The sequence below is a fragment of the Ascidiella aspersa genome, chromosome 4 (assembly GCF_963924565.1).
Source record: "Ascidiella aspersa chromosome 4, kaAscAspe10.2, whole genome shotgun sequence".
Classification (NCBI taxonomy): domain Eukaryota; kingdom Metazoa; phylum Chordata; class Ascidiacea; order Phlebobranchia; family Ascidiidae; genus Ascidiella; species Ascidiella aspersa.
This window is the reverse complement of record NC_139450.1, coordinates 5,845,069-5,860,198: the sequence shown is the minus strand read 5'-3', so window position 1 is coordinate 5,860,198 and position 15,130 is coordinate 5,845,069. Positions and strand designations below refer to the sequence as shown.

The 15,130-nt window shown below is 37.9% G+C and overlaps 2 protein-coding genes across 2 annotated transcripts; both read right to left on the bottom strand.

Annotated features, from left to right (window-relative positions):
• Nucleotides 1-2,501: 2,501 nt before the first annotated feature.
• LOC146146834 (protein lifeguard 4-like) lies at nucleotides 2,502-9,196 on the bottom strand. Its single transcript, XM_083387159.1, has 5 exons — nucleotides 8,415-9,196; nucleotides 7,857-7,965; nucleotides 7,070-7,222; nucleotides 6,012-6,162; nucleotides 2,502-3,711 (listed from the first exon to the last, which is right to left on the bottom strand). Exons 1-5 carry the CDS (start codon nucleotides 8,557-8,559, stop codon nucleotides 3,502-3,504), a joined length of 768 nt encoding a protein of 255 aa, XP_083243285.1. The 5' UTR covers nucleotides 8,560-9,196; the 3' UTR covers nucleotides 2,502-3,501.
• Nucleotides 9,197-9,233: 37 nt separating this feature from the next.
• On the bottom strand, nucleotides 9,234-13,974 carry LOC146146833 (glycogen debranching enzyme-like). The gene has a single exon (XM_083386616.1). It carries the CDS (start codon nucleotides 13,893-13,895, stop codon nucleotides 9,363-9,365), a length of 4,533 nt encoding a protein of 1,510 aa, XP_083242742.1. The 5' UTR covers nucleotides 13,896-13,974; the 3' UTR covers nucleotides 9,234-9,362.
• Between the last annotated feature and the right edge of the window lie 1,156 nt (nucleotides 13,975-15,130).

Here is a 15,130-nt window from a genome sequence, read left to right as displayed (position 1 = left end):
TCTTTTAAAGAAAATAGTTTGATTAAAAATAAAACGGTTTTGCACTGTATTTAGACTAGATTTCACTTTTATGTTTTTAAACCGAAATCAGCAAATTACGAAGTCTATTTGACTTTGACGTCAATTTTAGCTACCGTGGTTCACGAGAGGCAAAAAAATTAGGGGTCCGCGGTAAAAAAAGATTAAGAACTCCTGCCCCAAAGTCATTCTTACCATTTTTAGAAATTTTTGCTTATCACCTCGTTAATTGCGTACCGTAGTGAATAATTTTTTAGCAATAACTTACGTATTCAAAAATCTGAACCCCAAATAGGAAAAGCAACGTCATAATGAGACTCTAAGGCAGTGTTTCTCAACCTTTTCCACCCTAGGGCGCACTCGTAATTACCTTTCAAAACGCGGCGGCGCACCTGACGAGCGAGTCAACTGCTAACTTTGTTTGGATATTTTGTTTTTTGCTGGCAGTTGTTATTACATCAGGCTTCTAATTTTATTATCTATAAAGAAACCTGCGGAGTCGGTTAAAAATAACCCGACTCCAACTCTCAAGTTCGACTCGGACCAAATGTGCAATTTCGTCAAATTCAAATTGAGTCCGGCTGCCACTCTACAGCCTTTATTTCACCCATGTACGCAACTAAATTAAAGTGGATTTTCATATATCCCCTCATAGGGGTGTCATATATCTCATCCACCCACAAACCATTGCTGGAAAATATCCACCATATGCTATTCGGCCTTTTCAATTTGCAGTTGGCGGCATTATTAGTTTTAAAATTGTTACTGCGCACGAAATCTGACTCCGACTCCACAGCCCTGCTTTAAAATACGATGTGCTTAATAAGACAGGCCTAAATAAAAAGAAAAAAGAAATAAAATAGGCATTTTATGTTGTAAATTATAAAAACACACGGTATGTTAGTTAGAGTTCGATGGAAACACAGAATAAGGCTCGAAAGCAACAACATCTAACTCGGAATAAATCCAAAATTTAACGGAATAAGACCTAAATGGACGAGTTCGATGGAAACACAGAATAAGGCTCGAAAGCAACAACATCTAACTCGGAATAAATCCAAAATTTAACGGAATAAGACCTACTGGGACAGTTAAGGGACATCTTCTTGGCATCGGCCGTTTTGGTGTCGACGTTTGGGTGCCCTAGTTTAAAATGCCGTTAGGGCCCCACTGTTTTGGCACTGCATTGGTTGCCTCTGTTTGGGGTTAGGCGCGAGTAATGGGTAGAATAAGAATTTGGTTTATGGTTCAAATTATTAGGGGAGTTAATGTTGAAGTTATGAGTGGAGTTTGGGGTTAAGTAAAAGGTTTTAAAGGCCTTATTCTTGCAATTTCGGCCCTATTCGGACGAATTATGTCTTATTTTAATTTAAACGTTATTACGAGTATTATAGGTATTAGTCCTATTTTGGTCTTATTCCGAACTGTTTTTTATACCGAAGTTGGTGTTGTTTTAATTGCGGTCTTATGGAGAAAACCCCGTTAGATACATGTTGCAATAGTTCCTCTTTCTTTGTTAGCGAAAAGCCAACATATCAACCATTGGAACTTCAATAGGGGCTACGAATCCAGTCATATTGCTCAATGTTTATTCACAGAAAATAGTCACTACAGTTTATTTACAAACATAGTCCTTTATTAAAAAAGATAAATCTGAATGGTCATCCTTGATTAAAAAATCATCTCTAAATAGCCTAATTTAACTTTCCTTCTCCAAATCCATATTTTTTTAAGAAAAGCTTTAATTTTATCTGTGGATGAGTGTTTTCAATTTGATTCTGCATTGACAATTTTAAACTATTCAAATGTAGGAATATGTCATTTAAATTTTTAAGTTTGAATTCCAGAATTGACCAACGTCATAATAAACCCAATACATTTTCGGTATAAGATCCAAGTGGCCTAAATAACATCCTCATCCGCAGGAAATGGATATAAAACGATTAGGCGCCGCCACCGCCTTATTAGGGCCATGTTTTTTTAAACGGCGGTGTTTGTAGACGCTGTTTTGAAACTGGACTGTTGGTCCGATAGGGGTTTGGGTATGTTATCTATTGGTCGTTTTTCGATCTTATTCCGAACTGTGTTTTATTCCGACGTTGATGTTATTACTAATTTTGGTCTTATTGCTGGAATCCACTTTTAGTCGCCAATTCTAAAATAATACAGAATTTTTGTAACATTCTTTCCCATTTTCTCGCGGCGCACCTGGCAACCTTCCGCGGCGCACCGGTTGAGAAACGCTGCTCTGTTGTTAAACTGGGATTCGTGAACCTCTTGGTTTTACGTGGACTAGTTTTAAGGGTCCATATTGGCTTGGTTGAAATATTGAAGTTTATTATTTAAAAATTGGAATGATTTTGACTCAATTCCAGCCTTATAATTGCGCAGGACTTCGACCGAATACGACAGGTTTACATTAAGTCAACTTGTGAGGTCACAATCATAAATACTGCTCCTTTTTTTTAAACGAAAACAAAGCATGGAATCAATTATATTTTATTTACAAAGTCAACTTTACCTGTCTTTGATCTGAAAGAAAAATCCATTTCAATCTCCGAAAATAACAAAAAGTAAAACAACGTAGGTAAAAATGTGCACACAGGAATGACTATTGGACATATTAAACTTTATAATTTACGCTTTGCCTGAAAAAAAATCTGTTGGTTTTTTTCATGACACCGCTATTTATCGATATGAAAATCAAGCAAGGTCAGATGAGTATATAACTCCTAAAATAAAGCGTTACCCGAAATGCAACTACTTATGTTAAATAATTTTAGCATAAAACAGTTTAAAAGTTTACTAATTTTGCATCTACTGTTTGCTGAGTACGACTAATATACTTCATACATACAAATTTAAAACCTTTAGAAGAGCCATATTATTGACTTTACAAAACGCAGAGCCACATCTTACACATGGGCAGGAATTAATATTACTCCATTTCTTCTCCAGTACACTATGTACTCTTGCTCGATTAAATATTTCGAAATGTTACACACCAACAATACTAAGTAGGTTACAATAATTTGATTTGTGATCCACAGAATAGTGCTTTAACAAACGAACAATGCCAACCCGGAACCGATAAAGCGCAGTAGTAAAAAGGCTTGTATATTTCTTAAAAATACAACTTGCCCTTACCAAATGCCAGCCGATTTTATAAAAAGCAAGCAAGCCTAGATCAGCTTAACTGCTAAAATAAAATGCCAATTCAAGTCCAAGCACAGCTAGAATCGTTAAAGTATTCACAACTTTTTACTACTGTTGGCACACTCCGACTATATTCTTATTATATCCTAACAAACACAGTACAGTAAAATTTCTGCACAATAGTGCTGTATCAAAACAAGAATCTTAAGTCGGACCTTGTCTTGCCGTTCCGCAGTGCCACCCGATTAACATTTGTTCACACAATATATATATTTACTATTTATACTGTTTTAAGTGCAAGAAATCGGCAGCAGATGCAGAAACCCTTCAGTTTCTCTGGTTGAGCTTGCTCAGAATTCGAAGCGTTTCAAGGAAGAGGTTGATGACGTCGAGATAGAGACTGATGGAGGCAAGAAGGTATTCCTCGGGCGAGAGCCTGTGCATCAGCAGGTGGGTGTCGTAGATTATGAAGAGGCAGAAGACCAGGGCACCGGCGCTAGCGCACATCAGCTCAAACGTGTCGCTGTGGAAAAACATCTGCGCAAGGAAAGCAAGCGTTGATTTAATTTCTTTCTTTAGGAAATGAGTTAGAGTAAGCGGGGTGGCAAGCCAGTCAGACACTAAGAGTCCTATTACCGACTTAACAAAACACAGTCACATTTTACACATGGACAGAAGTGTATATCACTCCGTTTCTTCCCCAGTCCAGCACCACTCCATTAAAGTGGGGGCGGCCCATCAGTCAGAGACTAAGGGTCATATTGCTGTAAATTAACAAAACACAGAGCCAGATCTTACACACTGGGAGAAATGAATATTACTCCGTTTCTCCACCAGTACATTATATACTTTTGCTCGATTGAAGTAGGGGTGGCAAGCCAGTCTGATACTAAGAGTCCTATTACCGACTTTACAAAACACAGTCACATTTTACACACTGGGAGAAATGAATATTATTCCGTTTCTCCACCAGTCCATTATATACTTTTGCTCGATTGAATATTTTAAAATGTTACATATTCGATTTGTAATACACTGAAGATTATTTCAATAAATGCCATTAGGCTGTTGAAGCCTAAAAAATCTATTGACTTAATCAAACTAAAATAATAATTGGTTCTAATGCGGGACGGCAAAATTATTTCTCAAAATTTAACAAACAAAAGTGACACTATAAAATGCTATACAACATGAACGTGAGAGGCACATACGGCTCACGAGATGCGGGTTGGCCACCCCTGTATTAAATTGTTGTCATGCTCGTTCTTCGTGGACTTGAACATGGGATGCGGCTGTGCGTGGTAATAAAGGGGCATAGGGGTGATAGTTGTGGTTAGAACAGGAAGAGTTATGGCAACCCATAGACCAAAATGGAATGTTTGTGCCAAAATTTCAAATTGTAAAAAAACAATTGCAGGGTTGGCCTTAAGCACTCGCCCGCTCGCCAATGCGAGTGCAAATCGCTCCCGGCGAGTGCCGATTGACACCCACTCGCCCGACTGGCGAGTGGCTCCGGCGAGAAATTTAATTAGTTGGTGTAGGACAACTTGTGTTAAGCACCACTGCGAAAATATTACTTAGCGCCAGTTATTTCCCTAAACACTAAGACGCAAATACCTTGAACACTACACACATAATAAGGTTAATCGAAGTCACGTTCGAAGCTCGTAATAAAGACTCTTTGTCCCGTTTAAAAAAAATCGTTTACCGGCAAACAATCAAAGACGTCATTGCTGCAGTGGCAAATAGTTATAAGGTTTTTCGTTTAACTTGAACATTGTTAATTTTTAAATGTTTAACCCAGTCGTTGACGCCTTTGGAAAAGTTTATTGGACTTGCAATGCACCCAGGATAATAGTTCTACTTTTTTGTGTTTATTTAATTGTTTGTATTACGAAATTAAGAGCAATTGCTACAGTTTTTGCTAACAATAAGTTTCAATGCAAATATCCTCTAATAATATTTGTAAGGAGTGTTTTTTTATGTTTTGAGGGACCGAAACCTCCACTGAACACTACGATATTTGAAAATATCGCCTACTTGTGTAACTACAAACTATAGTGTTAGGCGAAATGTGGCGTTTTGTTTGTGGCGTGAAACAACCTGCGTTAAAACGTCCTTCAAGCACAGAAAAAATGGAAAACAGGCAGACCGTGGTTACTAAATTGTCAGTGTTATTTTTTTCACTAAAGATTGTTAAAAATATTTCGCTAAACATTGTCTTAACCGTAAACTGCTTTATGGGTCATTAATTTGTTCATCCGTGCTTGGAAATAAACAACCAGACTTTTATAAAAACTACTGTTTACGTAGAAAAACCACAAAACAGAATAACGATAACCTAAGAAATGACCGCGTACGGACGAAAATTTGCAGACGGCATGCCAACAAATTTGTCGAGTGTTATTTCGTCGGGCGAGTGCCGATTGATTGCCGCTCGCCCAGCTGGCGAGTGTAAATTTTTGCTTCGGAACAACCCTGAATTGCGAAAAATGTTTGGTCTACCACTGTAAAGGCCTACCTTTGAGTTTCGCCAAGCGGCTAAATTTGTATACAGATTGGGTTACTTTGTATACGAATTTGGTAAGGGCACGACAACTCTGTGCATACATTTATCAACATACGGGTGCATGAAGGTTTCAATCCTTAATCGATAAATTAATCATAATTTTTTAAGGTAAGTTGATAATCAGTCTTGTACCACGATAAAGGTAAAGCCTTTCAGAAAAGATACGAACTACTCAAAGAAACATAAACAGTGACAAGTGACCGTAACGTGTTGCAATGATGCATGTATGTGCCCTAATTTTCAGGGTTCTGTCGATGTTTATCATTACCCCCATGAATCCAGCCCCAATGAGAACCCAGAGTGCAGCGAACAGTCCTGCACCCCACGAGCTGTAGTCCTTCTTGGATTGCATGGCGTACGAAGTAAGACTCCCGAACACGGCGACAGTCAAAATGAAGGCTTGGATGACGATTTCAACCCTGAAAGAGAAGAATATTTGAATTTTCAACGACCATTATAATATAGTACAGAATGGCAAATAAATTCCATGAATTACATTGAAAAATAATTCTACAACACTGTCATTCTATATTTTAGAAAATGTTTTGCGCTGAAATCTATTTATTTAATGATTTTCTGCACGATAAAGCACATCAGGTTTTGCACCAGACTAGGAATTTTACATTAAAAACTAGACATTTTAACAGTACTTGCTTTGTTCTTTTTTGGTGGTGATTTGCAATTATCATTTTTCCTATTTTAATAATATGCTAGGTCTTTTATTTCAACCAATTGATTCTCTAAAAGTACCCTCTAAGTCTAAGAGTAGAACTCAATTCTCTAAAGTACCCAGCATCTTATTTTTCTTAGGCATTTTATAGTTATTTGTCTTTTTGGTTTGCCAAACATATCAATTAAGCATTTTTAAGAGTTTTGCATAAACCCAAAGAAAGAACTGGTTTTGTTCCACCAGTCGTCAGTAAACCTTTAAAAAGATGACTAAATGCTCAAAAACAGTAATACAGCACTACATAAAACAATGCATAGTTTAAATCAGCGGTCGGCAACCTTTTGCTAGTCGCGGGTCAAACCAAATTCAGGAAGTTCTTGGCGGGTCATAATAAATTTCCACTGACAATTTTGTTATATAAACGTGTAGCTTTTAGGCACTCTTTACTTAGATCGGACCTAAATGTTTTATGCAATTGAGAATACGTCAAATTTATAGTAAAGGAGTGTTTACGTGCAAAGTGTGACAAAAAGTGTGCTGAGAACCACTACATACTGCACTTTCTGATGTGCACAAGTATTTTTAAAAGTTAAGGTCGAGCAGACATCCAAAGACACAGTCAATGTTTAATCCAAGTGTAAGACAAAACCACAAACTTGTAGAAGATGACAACCGATGCAATGGTGTACGATTCAACCAGCGTGAACCCCGCCAGAAGATACATGTTGATTGGAAACTCCGTTCGTTTAACATGGAGGGCAATGAGAAAGCCAAATGAGGCAACAACACACAGCAGCAACATCCATTGGCTAAAATAAGAAAGATGTTATAATCAAGATTGATATAAATAGGCGCCAAATTTTTTTCCAGCTAGTTTTTTTCTAACCAGTGCAAAAATAATTATATGAATAAGATAAATGACATGACATTTCTTAGATAACAGCTTTTGCGCTGTTGCACATTATGACAGAAACGTACTAAGGGGTCATGTTTGGGGCCTATGATTCTTTATATATTTTTTTATCTATGTGCATATAACTGATTTAGTTGTAAGGTTTCCAAAACATTGTATAAATAACACTTCAATCCATTAAAAAGTGCATTCTTGTCATAGTAAGGTTAAATGAAATCTGGGTAAAGGCTAGGGTCATTGGTTTGCCAGATTAACACTCACAAACTAAACTTCATTGAAATCCCAATATGATTCTTTCTTTCACAATTCATTTGTGAATGGTTTAATTTTTCTTAATATTTACTCTTTACTAGAACCATCCTTTTACAATGTTAGCCAAAAGATAGACTGGTCAAATAGTATTATTATAAATTTACAATAAATGGAAAAAAACTGACACATGTTGTTAAAGGTTTTTTCCTAAAATGCTATTAAAACTAATATGGTTCTCTAACTCTATACAACATTATGTATCTGTAAAAATTACTTACTTTGTTTGAGCAAACACCTTTAAAGGCTTTACTGCCATAAACAAAGCAGACACAGCAGTTGTCAGCAGTAATTGAGCAGTGAGGATCGAATAGACTTTTCTGATGAAGCCTGATAACAAATATAAATAGATCAAAACTGTATTATTTCATAATAGTTTATACATGTACAAAAAATTACGGGGGGTGAACAAAAATTTTTAAAGGGTGTACCTCATGGGTGGGGTGTACTTGAGTGTACAAGATACCATATTACAATAAGCCTATGATGAGGTAATATAATAAACAAACAGGTTATTACCAGATTGACTGGAGTGTACAACACATGGCACAACATGTATGTAAGCGTGCATAGCAATATTGTTAAGTACTAACTAGTCTTCATAAAGGTTAATAGTTCTTTCAGTACAACAGGGTGTATGTTTCTATAGGTTTAGTGCATTAGCAATGGTTTAGTGTACTGTGCGCAGTAGATTTTAAAAGTGCATAAATATCAAAATTAAAACCAATTTGTGTTTTTAATTTATAGAAAAAAAGAATTCAAATTTCTAGTGTACAAACCCAATCTCACAGCAGTCGTTGCTCCTTTAACATTGTTGTTAAATGCAAAGTCATCTGCAATTGACATGCTAAAACTATCTGGTTGGGCAGGCGATGACATTTTGATGTTTAGATTTGACACCACAGTTAAAAATAAATTCTGCATAAACAAAATAATAATAAGTTAACATGCCGGTAACAAGAAATTAAACATTCAAAAGAGAACAAATTTCATTAATGGTGTATATAGAAAAGCTAAAAAGATAGTTCGTGAAAACAAAGCAAAATATAATACTTTCTGAAGGTCGACACATTTTTTCAACAATAAAAGACAATTGGAAGGCAGAAGAAATAATGAGCAACAAGTTTTTAATAAATAGTACCAAAACACTAGATTAATAGTTGCAACTATTTTGATCGATAGTCAAACTAAACCTTGTTTCAACACAGTGTCATATAACAGCTATATATTGAAGGCAGTGCAACACTATACATATTATGCAGTGTCATAAGTTATGGATTAAGATGTACTTCAATGTTGCCAGTTTTGACAGCAGCATTAAATAGAGTGTGATATAATTATTATTTGTACGGTTATATACATAGCTTTTTAAGCATGGCATATAGAGTAAACAGACTATATTAATATGACATTTCCATGAGAAATAAGTAAGTTCAAACAGAAAGAAAGAGTATTAATATTTTTCGGCAAAAAACACTTTGTCCCAACTTTTTAGCTTGGGTTTTTAAATTTATTTACTTTGTCTTTGTTTATACTTTTTCAAAAATTACGAAATATGATAAATTATATAGATAAATTAAGTATATAAATAAATTCAGTTTCACTTAAAAGCCAAATACTTCCTACAGCACAATACAGAAAAAGAATGGAAAAGTGCAGCGAACACAAATCTATATCTAAATAATAGTTAGCAATAAATATTAAGAATCTCTGTAAAAACATTAAGTTTAAAGTCGTGACATGTCATGAAAGAGATCAAGCAATGTGGAATGCGACCAAGCCTGTATAGGACAGGAATCGCGGCAATAGGATCCATTACTATTGGTCAGTTCTGGTAGGCCCGACCAATCGGAATTCTCCAAATGAAGATGGTGTTTAACAAGGTATTGATGAATGAATGAAATTGTTTCCTTCAGTTTGGCAGCTCCGAGTTTACGACTAAAGTAGAGCTTTGCCCGAAGAAAATATCCCACCGGCCAAAGCCATTCAGGCCCTTGGTGGTAATTGAATCCTTTGGCAACTGATGTATCGGTGGAGTCATTTGCATTGTCATAATCAGCCCTATATTGCATGTCATCAGGATCAAGGGTTTTGATGCCAAGGGGGCCCAGTAGCTTTTCCTGTACAATTTCCAAGGCATTCCATGCACACTGAGCATCAAACAGCTCCGGGGCATAGACCATTGCCAACGGAAAATTTGGTCGAAGCTGATAGTCGCACCAAGGATGACTCGCACCTACTGTGTCTTTGTAAATGTAACGCTTGTGCACCAAGTGAGAATTGTCATGGTCGCCGACATAAAAGAACTTTTCAAAGTTGTCTGCAATCTTTTTGTTCCATTCAGACCATGTGAGTTTGGACATTTCCGCATCTGCATTTTTCACAAAGACACAATCGTAGGGATACTTGCGTGAGTTGGAAGCCCTGTTCAACCATCCTACTGCCGACTTGCAAAGACCAATTAGCTCAACTGCTGACCCATCTCTAGGTGTAGCTGGGACTCTTTTGTTGTGTGCTTTTTTGCTGCCACCCATTTTATCACACCATGTTCCACAGTTAAACTTGCTTCCGCCATACACAAAACCAGTGTTGAGATCAATGCCAGCTTCCACATCAAAACCCTTGCTGGACATATCTTGGTCAATTGAGGGTCCAGCACCTCTTTCGCGAAAGCTTATTCCATCAACATGACGCTGTAGGGCTTCCTGCATTACATCATACAGGGGCTGGGTTTTACAATCGCCAGACATTGCTTCACTGTCATCATTGGGGAAAATCCGAACAACAGGTTCTTTAAGCAAGCTGTAACTGAACATCTCACAGTATTCCTGAATGCACTGCAACCAAAACCAAACAGCGTCTCTGCAATTGTACCGGCATATCTTTCCCTCCCCAAGTAAATTCGGAATCAAGCCGTGTCTTAGGCATCCTGCAAATGCCAAGATAAGGTTCCTGGCTTCAAGCTTTCGTCCAGTCACCAGCAATAAACCAGGCAAAGCAATGAAAGTGTCTCGGCCCCAACAGCGCATAACTCCAGAACTGAAATGAGGCAGTCCAGCTGCCATAGATGTCAACAACTGTTTTCCAGAATCTAAATCAACAGTTAGATCTGCAATGCTACTATCAAGGCACGGCAGAGCGGCACCATTGACATAGCCATACAAGGAAACTGAGCCTAGGGCTAAGAGCTTCACAAAACTACTCCCACTCTTTACAAATGGAGACATACTGGCCCAGCAAGCTTTCAGTAGCTTTTTGTAAGTTAGGCCAATGATTTGCTCAAAATACTTTGGGATCAAGTAGCGTGGAATCTGTCCCAAATTTGAGAAGCACTTTGCATACCAATCACCAAGATTCTTTGTGTTGCTGTGCTTACAAAGCCGCAATGACAAGTAATCCATCAGCCAGTCTCCATCTCGCAAGTTTTTACAGAGAGGATGGCCCAGGTCGTTGTTAGATCTGATTTTCTCCATGGGTAAAGCGACCCCTGCAATGCCGCAATATCGCAGTGCTTCCCATCCTGGCACATGGTACGCTCCAATCCCTAAACCGTCAGATTTTTCCTCATCATCACATCGGAATAAAACTCTCTGCAGTGCTTGGAAATTAAGATTTGAAACAATTTCGTCAAATTTTGAATCAGAAGTCTGCAGTTCAGCAATTGCCTGACGCACTTGGGCCACAGCTGCATCTGCTTGCTCCGACAGCTTAATCCTCAAGACAATCAAACTGCCTGGTGAAAAATTTGTTAGATTCACAGTGAAGGATTTGCAATCTCTAGCGGGGACAATGTCACAGCAGGAACTCATGTTTAAAGGAATATCAGTCTGAATGTTGTAGGTATAGTTTTCAATACCATTTAAAAATTCTGAATCTTTTTTAAAAGATTGGACATAACTTGAAGTGGCCTGCTGAGCCATGTTTGGAGAAGCTTCCATCGCGATTCCCATAATGGTACCCTCAATTGTTAGCGGAGAAATCTGATTGCCTTTTGTGTCAGAAAAAGATGTGTAAGAGATCATTACATAGCTGTAGTGAGTCTGAGGATTGTGCCTGGTTATTGCCACAACATCTGACGTTTTCTGATCCACGAAGACTTGGCTAAATCCATTCAACGCCATGGTCTGATGAAGCGTGTTAAGCATATTTTTGGCAGACAGGAGCCCAGTAGTTTTGTGAATGGCACCCGATTTCGAGCCTGTGGGATTGGATAGGTATGATCTGTACAGACGCTGTTCGTTTACTACATGAATGTGGTGAGGAACCAACTCATCGTGTCCGCGGTTGCTTCCAACAGCACAGCATGACATGCACACAAGAGCGCTTGAAGGCAGAACATCATTGATGCTGCGTTTTTCTATCTGACTGTCATTGTCATGTGTGACATCATAGAACAAGGCATGAGCCCTTGAAGGCTTCAGTGCCTGTGTTTCAGACTGGGTAAATGAAGCAATCGGTTCGCCGCCATATAAGTAGACCAGCCTTCCCAACTCATGCGAATCCCAGGCTGATAGTGCCTCCCGTATTAGTGAGGTGATGCCAAGTCTGTTCACGAAGATGTTGTCCACGTGTTCACTTCCTGTGAAGAGCTCAGCAAATACATAAAGATCAGGGCGTATTTGACGAGCGGCATCCAGCATATACTCAGCAACATGTATAGGTGTGTTGTGGCAGTTGTCGATGCGAATTCCATGGAAAATGTCAGCCATCATTTCTGTGTATTTCCTCATTCTTTCCCATAGCGGTGGACAGTCTTGGGGGGATGAACCGTAGCGAAGTTTAATGCTGTCACCCCAGCATATCAACTCACGTCGCAGATACACTTTAGAAGGATATTCTGCAAAATTTTTAAGTGCATCAGCTCCCATGACCCAACCATTGTGGGCCATTATCATCCGGCCATTGCTGCTCTTGTCAACTATTTCCTTTTCTTCGAGATCAACTGATGTATTTGGAAAGGGGTGAGAAAAGTACTGCGTAACAAGTGGACTCTCTGCATTGATTTTAACATTCTTTGGACCATTATCGGCAACCCTCTCATAAATTACTGCACTAATAATATTGTTAAGGGCAGCATCAATTTCAGACTGTACTTCAAGTTTTGTGCTGTCATTAAGCCATTTCACAGTGCTTTGGAAAAACGACAGCGCCTTCTCGGCATTGCGCTTGCTTCCCAGGTAAAATTGGATCAGAGCTGTTTCCATGTCAATGGTACAACCGAAACGTGTAAACTCCATATCCTGCACAATACCAATTGTTTTTGTGCTGTCGAACACCAAGTCTTCAGCCAATCCTTTGTTTATTGCACAACTAAACTTTTGCATTTCTCTTGTGAGGTCAACTTGTGAAAATTCCCAAATCTTTAACTTTGGTAAAACATCATCTTTTAACAAAGCTTTTAACGCATCAACATCTTTTTGACATGTAATCTTTCTATTTGTAAACAGTTTGTCGTGCAACCCTGCTTCAATTTCTAAAGCAACATGGAATACTGCCCGGTCGATTAGGTAGGCAGGTTTTAGGTAGGGCGAGTTGACCAGGTTATAGCCACTTTCAGGAAATTCTTTTAGCCATTCACTATTAGAGGCTGTGTGGTTCCACACAATGTCTGTAACACTTAGAACAGACCAATCAAGGCGAATCTCCTCCACCAAGCTTTTGACATCATTAAAATTAACTTTTTGTTGGCTGTCATAATAACTTGGATCCAATTGTAGCTGGTCTGCGATGGAGTATGATGATTTTGAACAGCCAAGGAGTTGTAGTGGAGTAAAGTGGATTGCATTGTAACCACTTTCTTTGGCAACGCTAAGACGGTCTTTCCATGTTGAAATCTTTCCCAAAAGTTTGGTTAGTACAGTTTGCATGCAGATTGCATCAAGTGGCAATATTCTATCATCAGCACCAACTCGAAAAATGGGATCAACCATAAAATAACCACTGCCACTCTTTACACCATCACTGGTAAAATAGTATTGAAAGGAGCCAGAAGTGTTTAGTGTAAGTTCGGCAAAGGAATCATACTGGTCATTATCAGGAGAATTGTTCCACTTCAATTTAACATAGTCTGACCTGTTAAATGGCTTGTTATCTCCTGGTAAGTTACAGAAAATGGAAACTTCACTAGATACCAGGGTGGGCCCAAGCATGAACCGCAGCTTCCAGCCTTTTTGAAGACGATACAAAACGCTGTCATTGTGTTCGTTGTACACCAATCTCAAAATACGAATTCGAGCATTGGGGCTGGCGTCAATCAACATTGTTACAGGTTGACACGGTTTGTACAATTTACAACAAAAATTTACTTTTTCAACTTAGTACGAACACATAAACGTAGTGCTTAAAACTGTAAAACAAGTATTTGGTACAATAAATGACACATAAATACTTTTTTAGTGTGTGCATAAAAAAACACAAATATTAAATAGGTTTTTATTGGATCTTTCGTATACACATTGTAATGTTTCACAAGCTATGTAATTTCAATTTTAAATCTAATTTAGCCAATCATATTTTAATACATAAATTATTCAACAAAATGCACACATAAAACTTTGTTCAGTGTTATTTTGAACACTGCTGGTGGCTGTACAATTATTGTTCTATGCAAACAGTTTTTCAGGTGTTGGTCTAGAATCCTACCACAACGCACATTATTTGGGTTAGGGTGCTGGTTAGCATCTAAGTTGGGGTAGGTTAAACAATAATATTGAATAAGAAATTGGATAATACTTGACCCACCAACATCCAAACGCTAACCCACAACCTAACCCAAATATTGTGCATTGATTTAAAAATTGCTTCAACGCTGTGATAGGACTCTAGACCAGCCACGTTTCTTATTGTAAATTTATGATCTTTGATAAACTAGTCGATACCTATAAGTAATTACAATTTAACCATTGTAAAAATAGCGTTATTCCAAACAGCATACGCCTAATTTCTATAACTGGTGTTAAATTTGCTAAATTTCCAGCTTTTTTAGTGATTTATTTCCAATTATATGTTCCTAGAAAATCAGGGAGGGTTTTTTTCACTAATACAATGAGTTGTTTTTACTAGACCTACCGGACTAAATCTGTGGCTGAACATTTACGTCCGGGGGTTTATGTTGCAAAAAAAATTAAACAGAATATAATAATTCAGGTGTGGTCTGTGGTGTACACAAATTGAAAAAATATATATTGGGTGTGCACCCGCCACAGAATGCAGACTGAATAACTTGCACGCCTGTATTCTTGTCTAGACAATCACAACGGTTATCTCGGTCTCGGTGAGAACTGCGGAGTGCATGAAAGCAGACTAGCGCCTATCATAAAGAACCTTTTGTCCGAAATTTATGTGTTCAATTTACGACAAATAACCGACTAGGACATTGCACACACCAGCAAAAAAAGGCAAGCAATTAACGATAACTATTTTACATGTTTGATGCCATCGTCACCGTCAGGATCGGCTTGCATACTGCATAGTTCTCAATGCACCAAACCTGTTT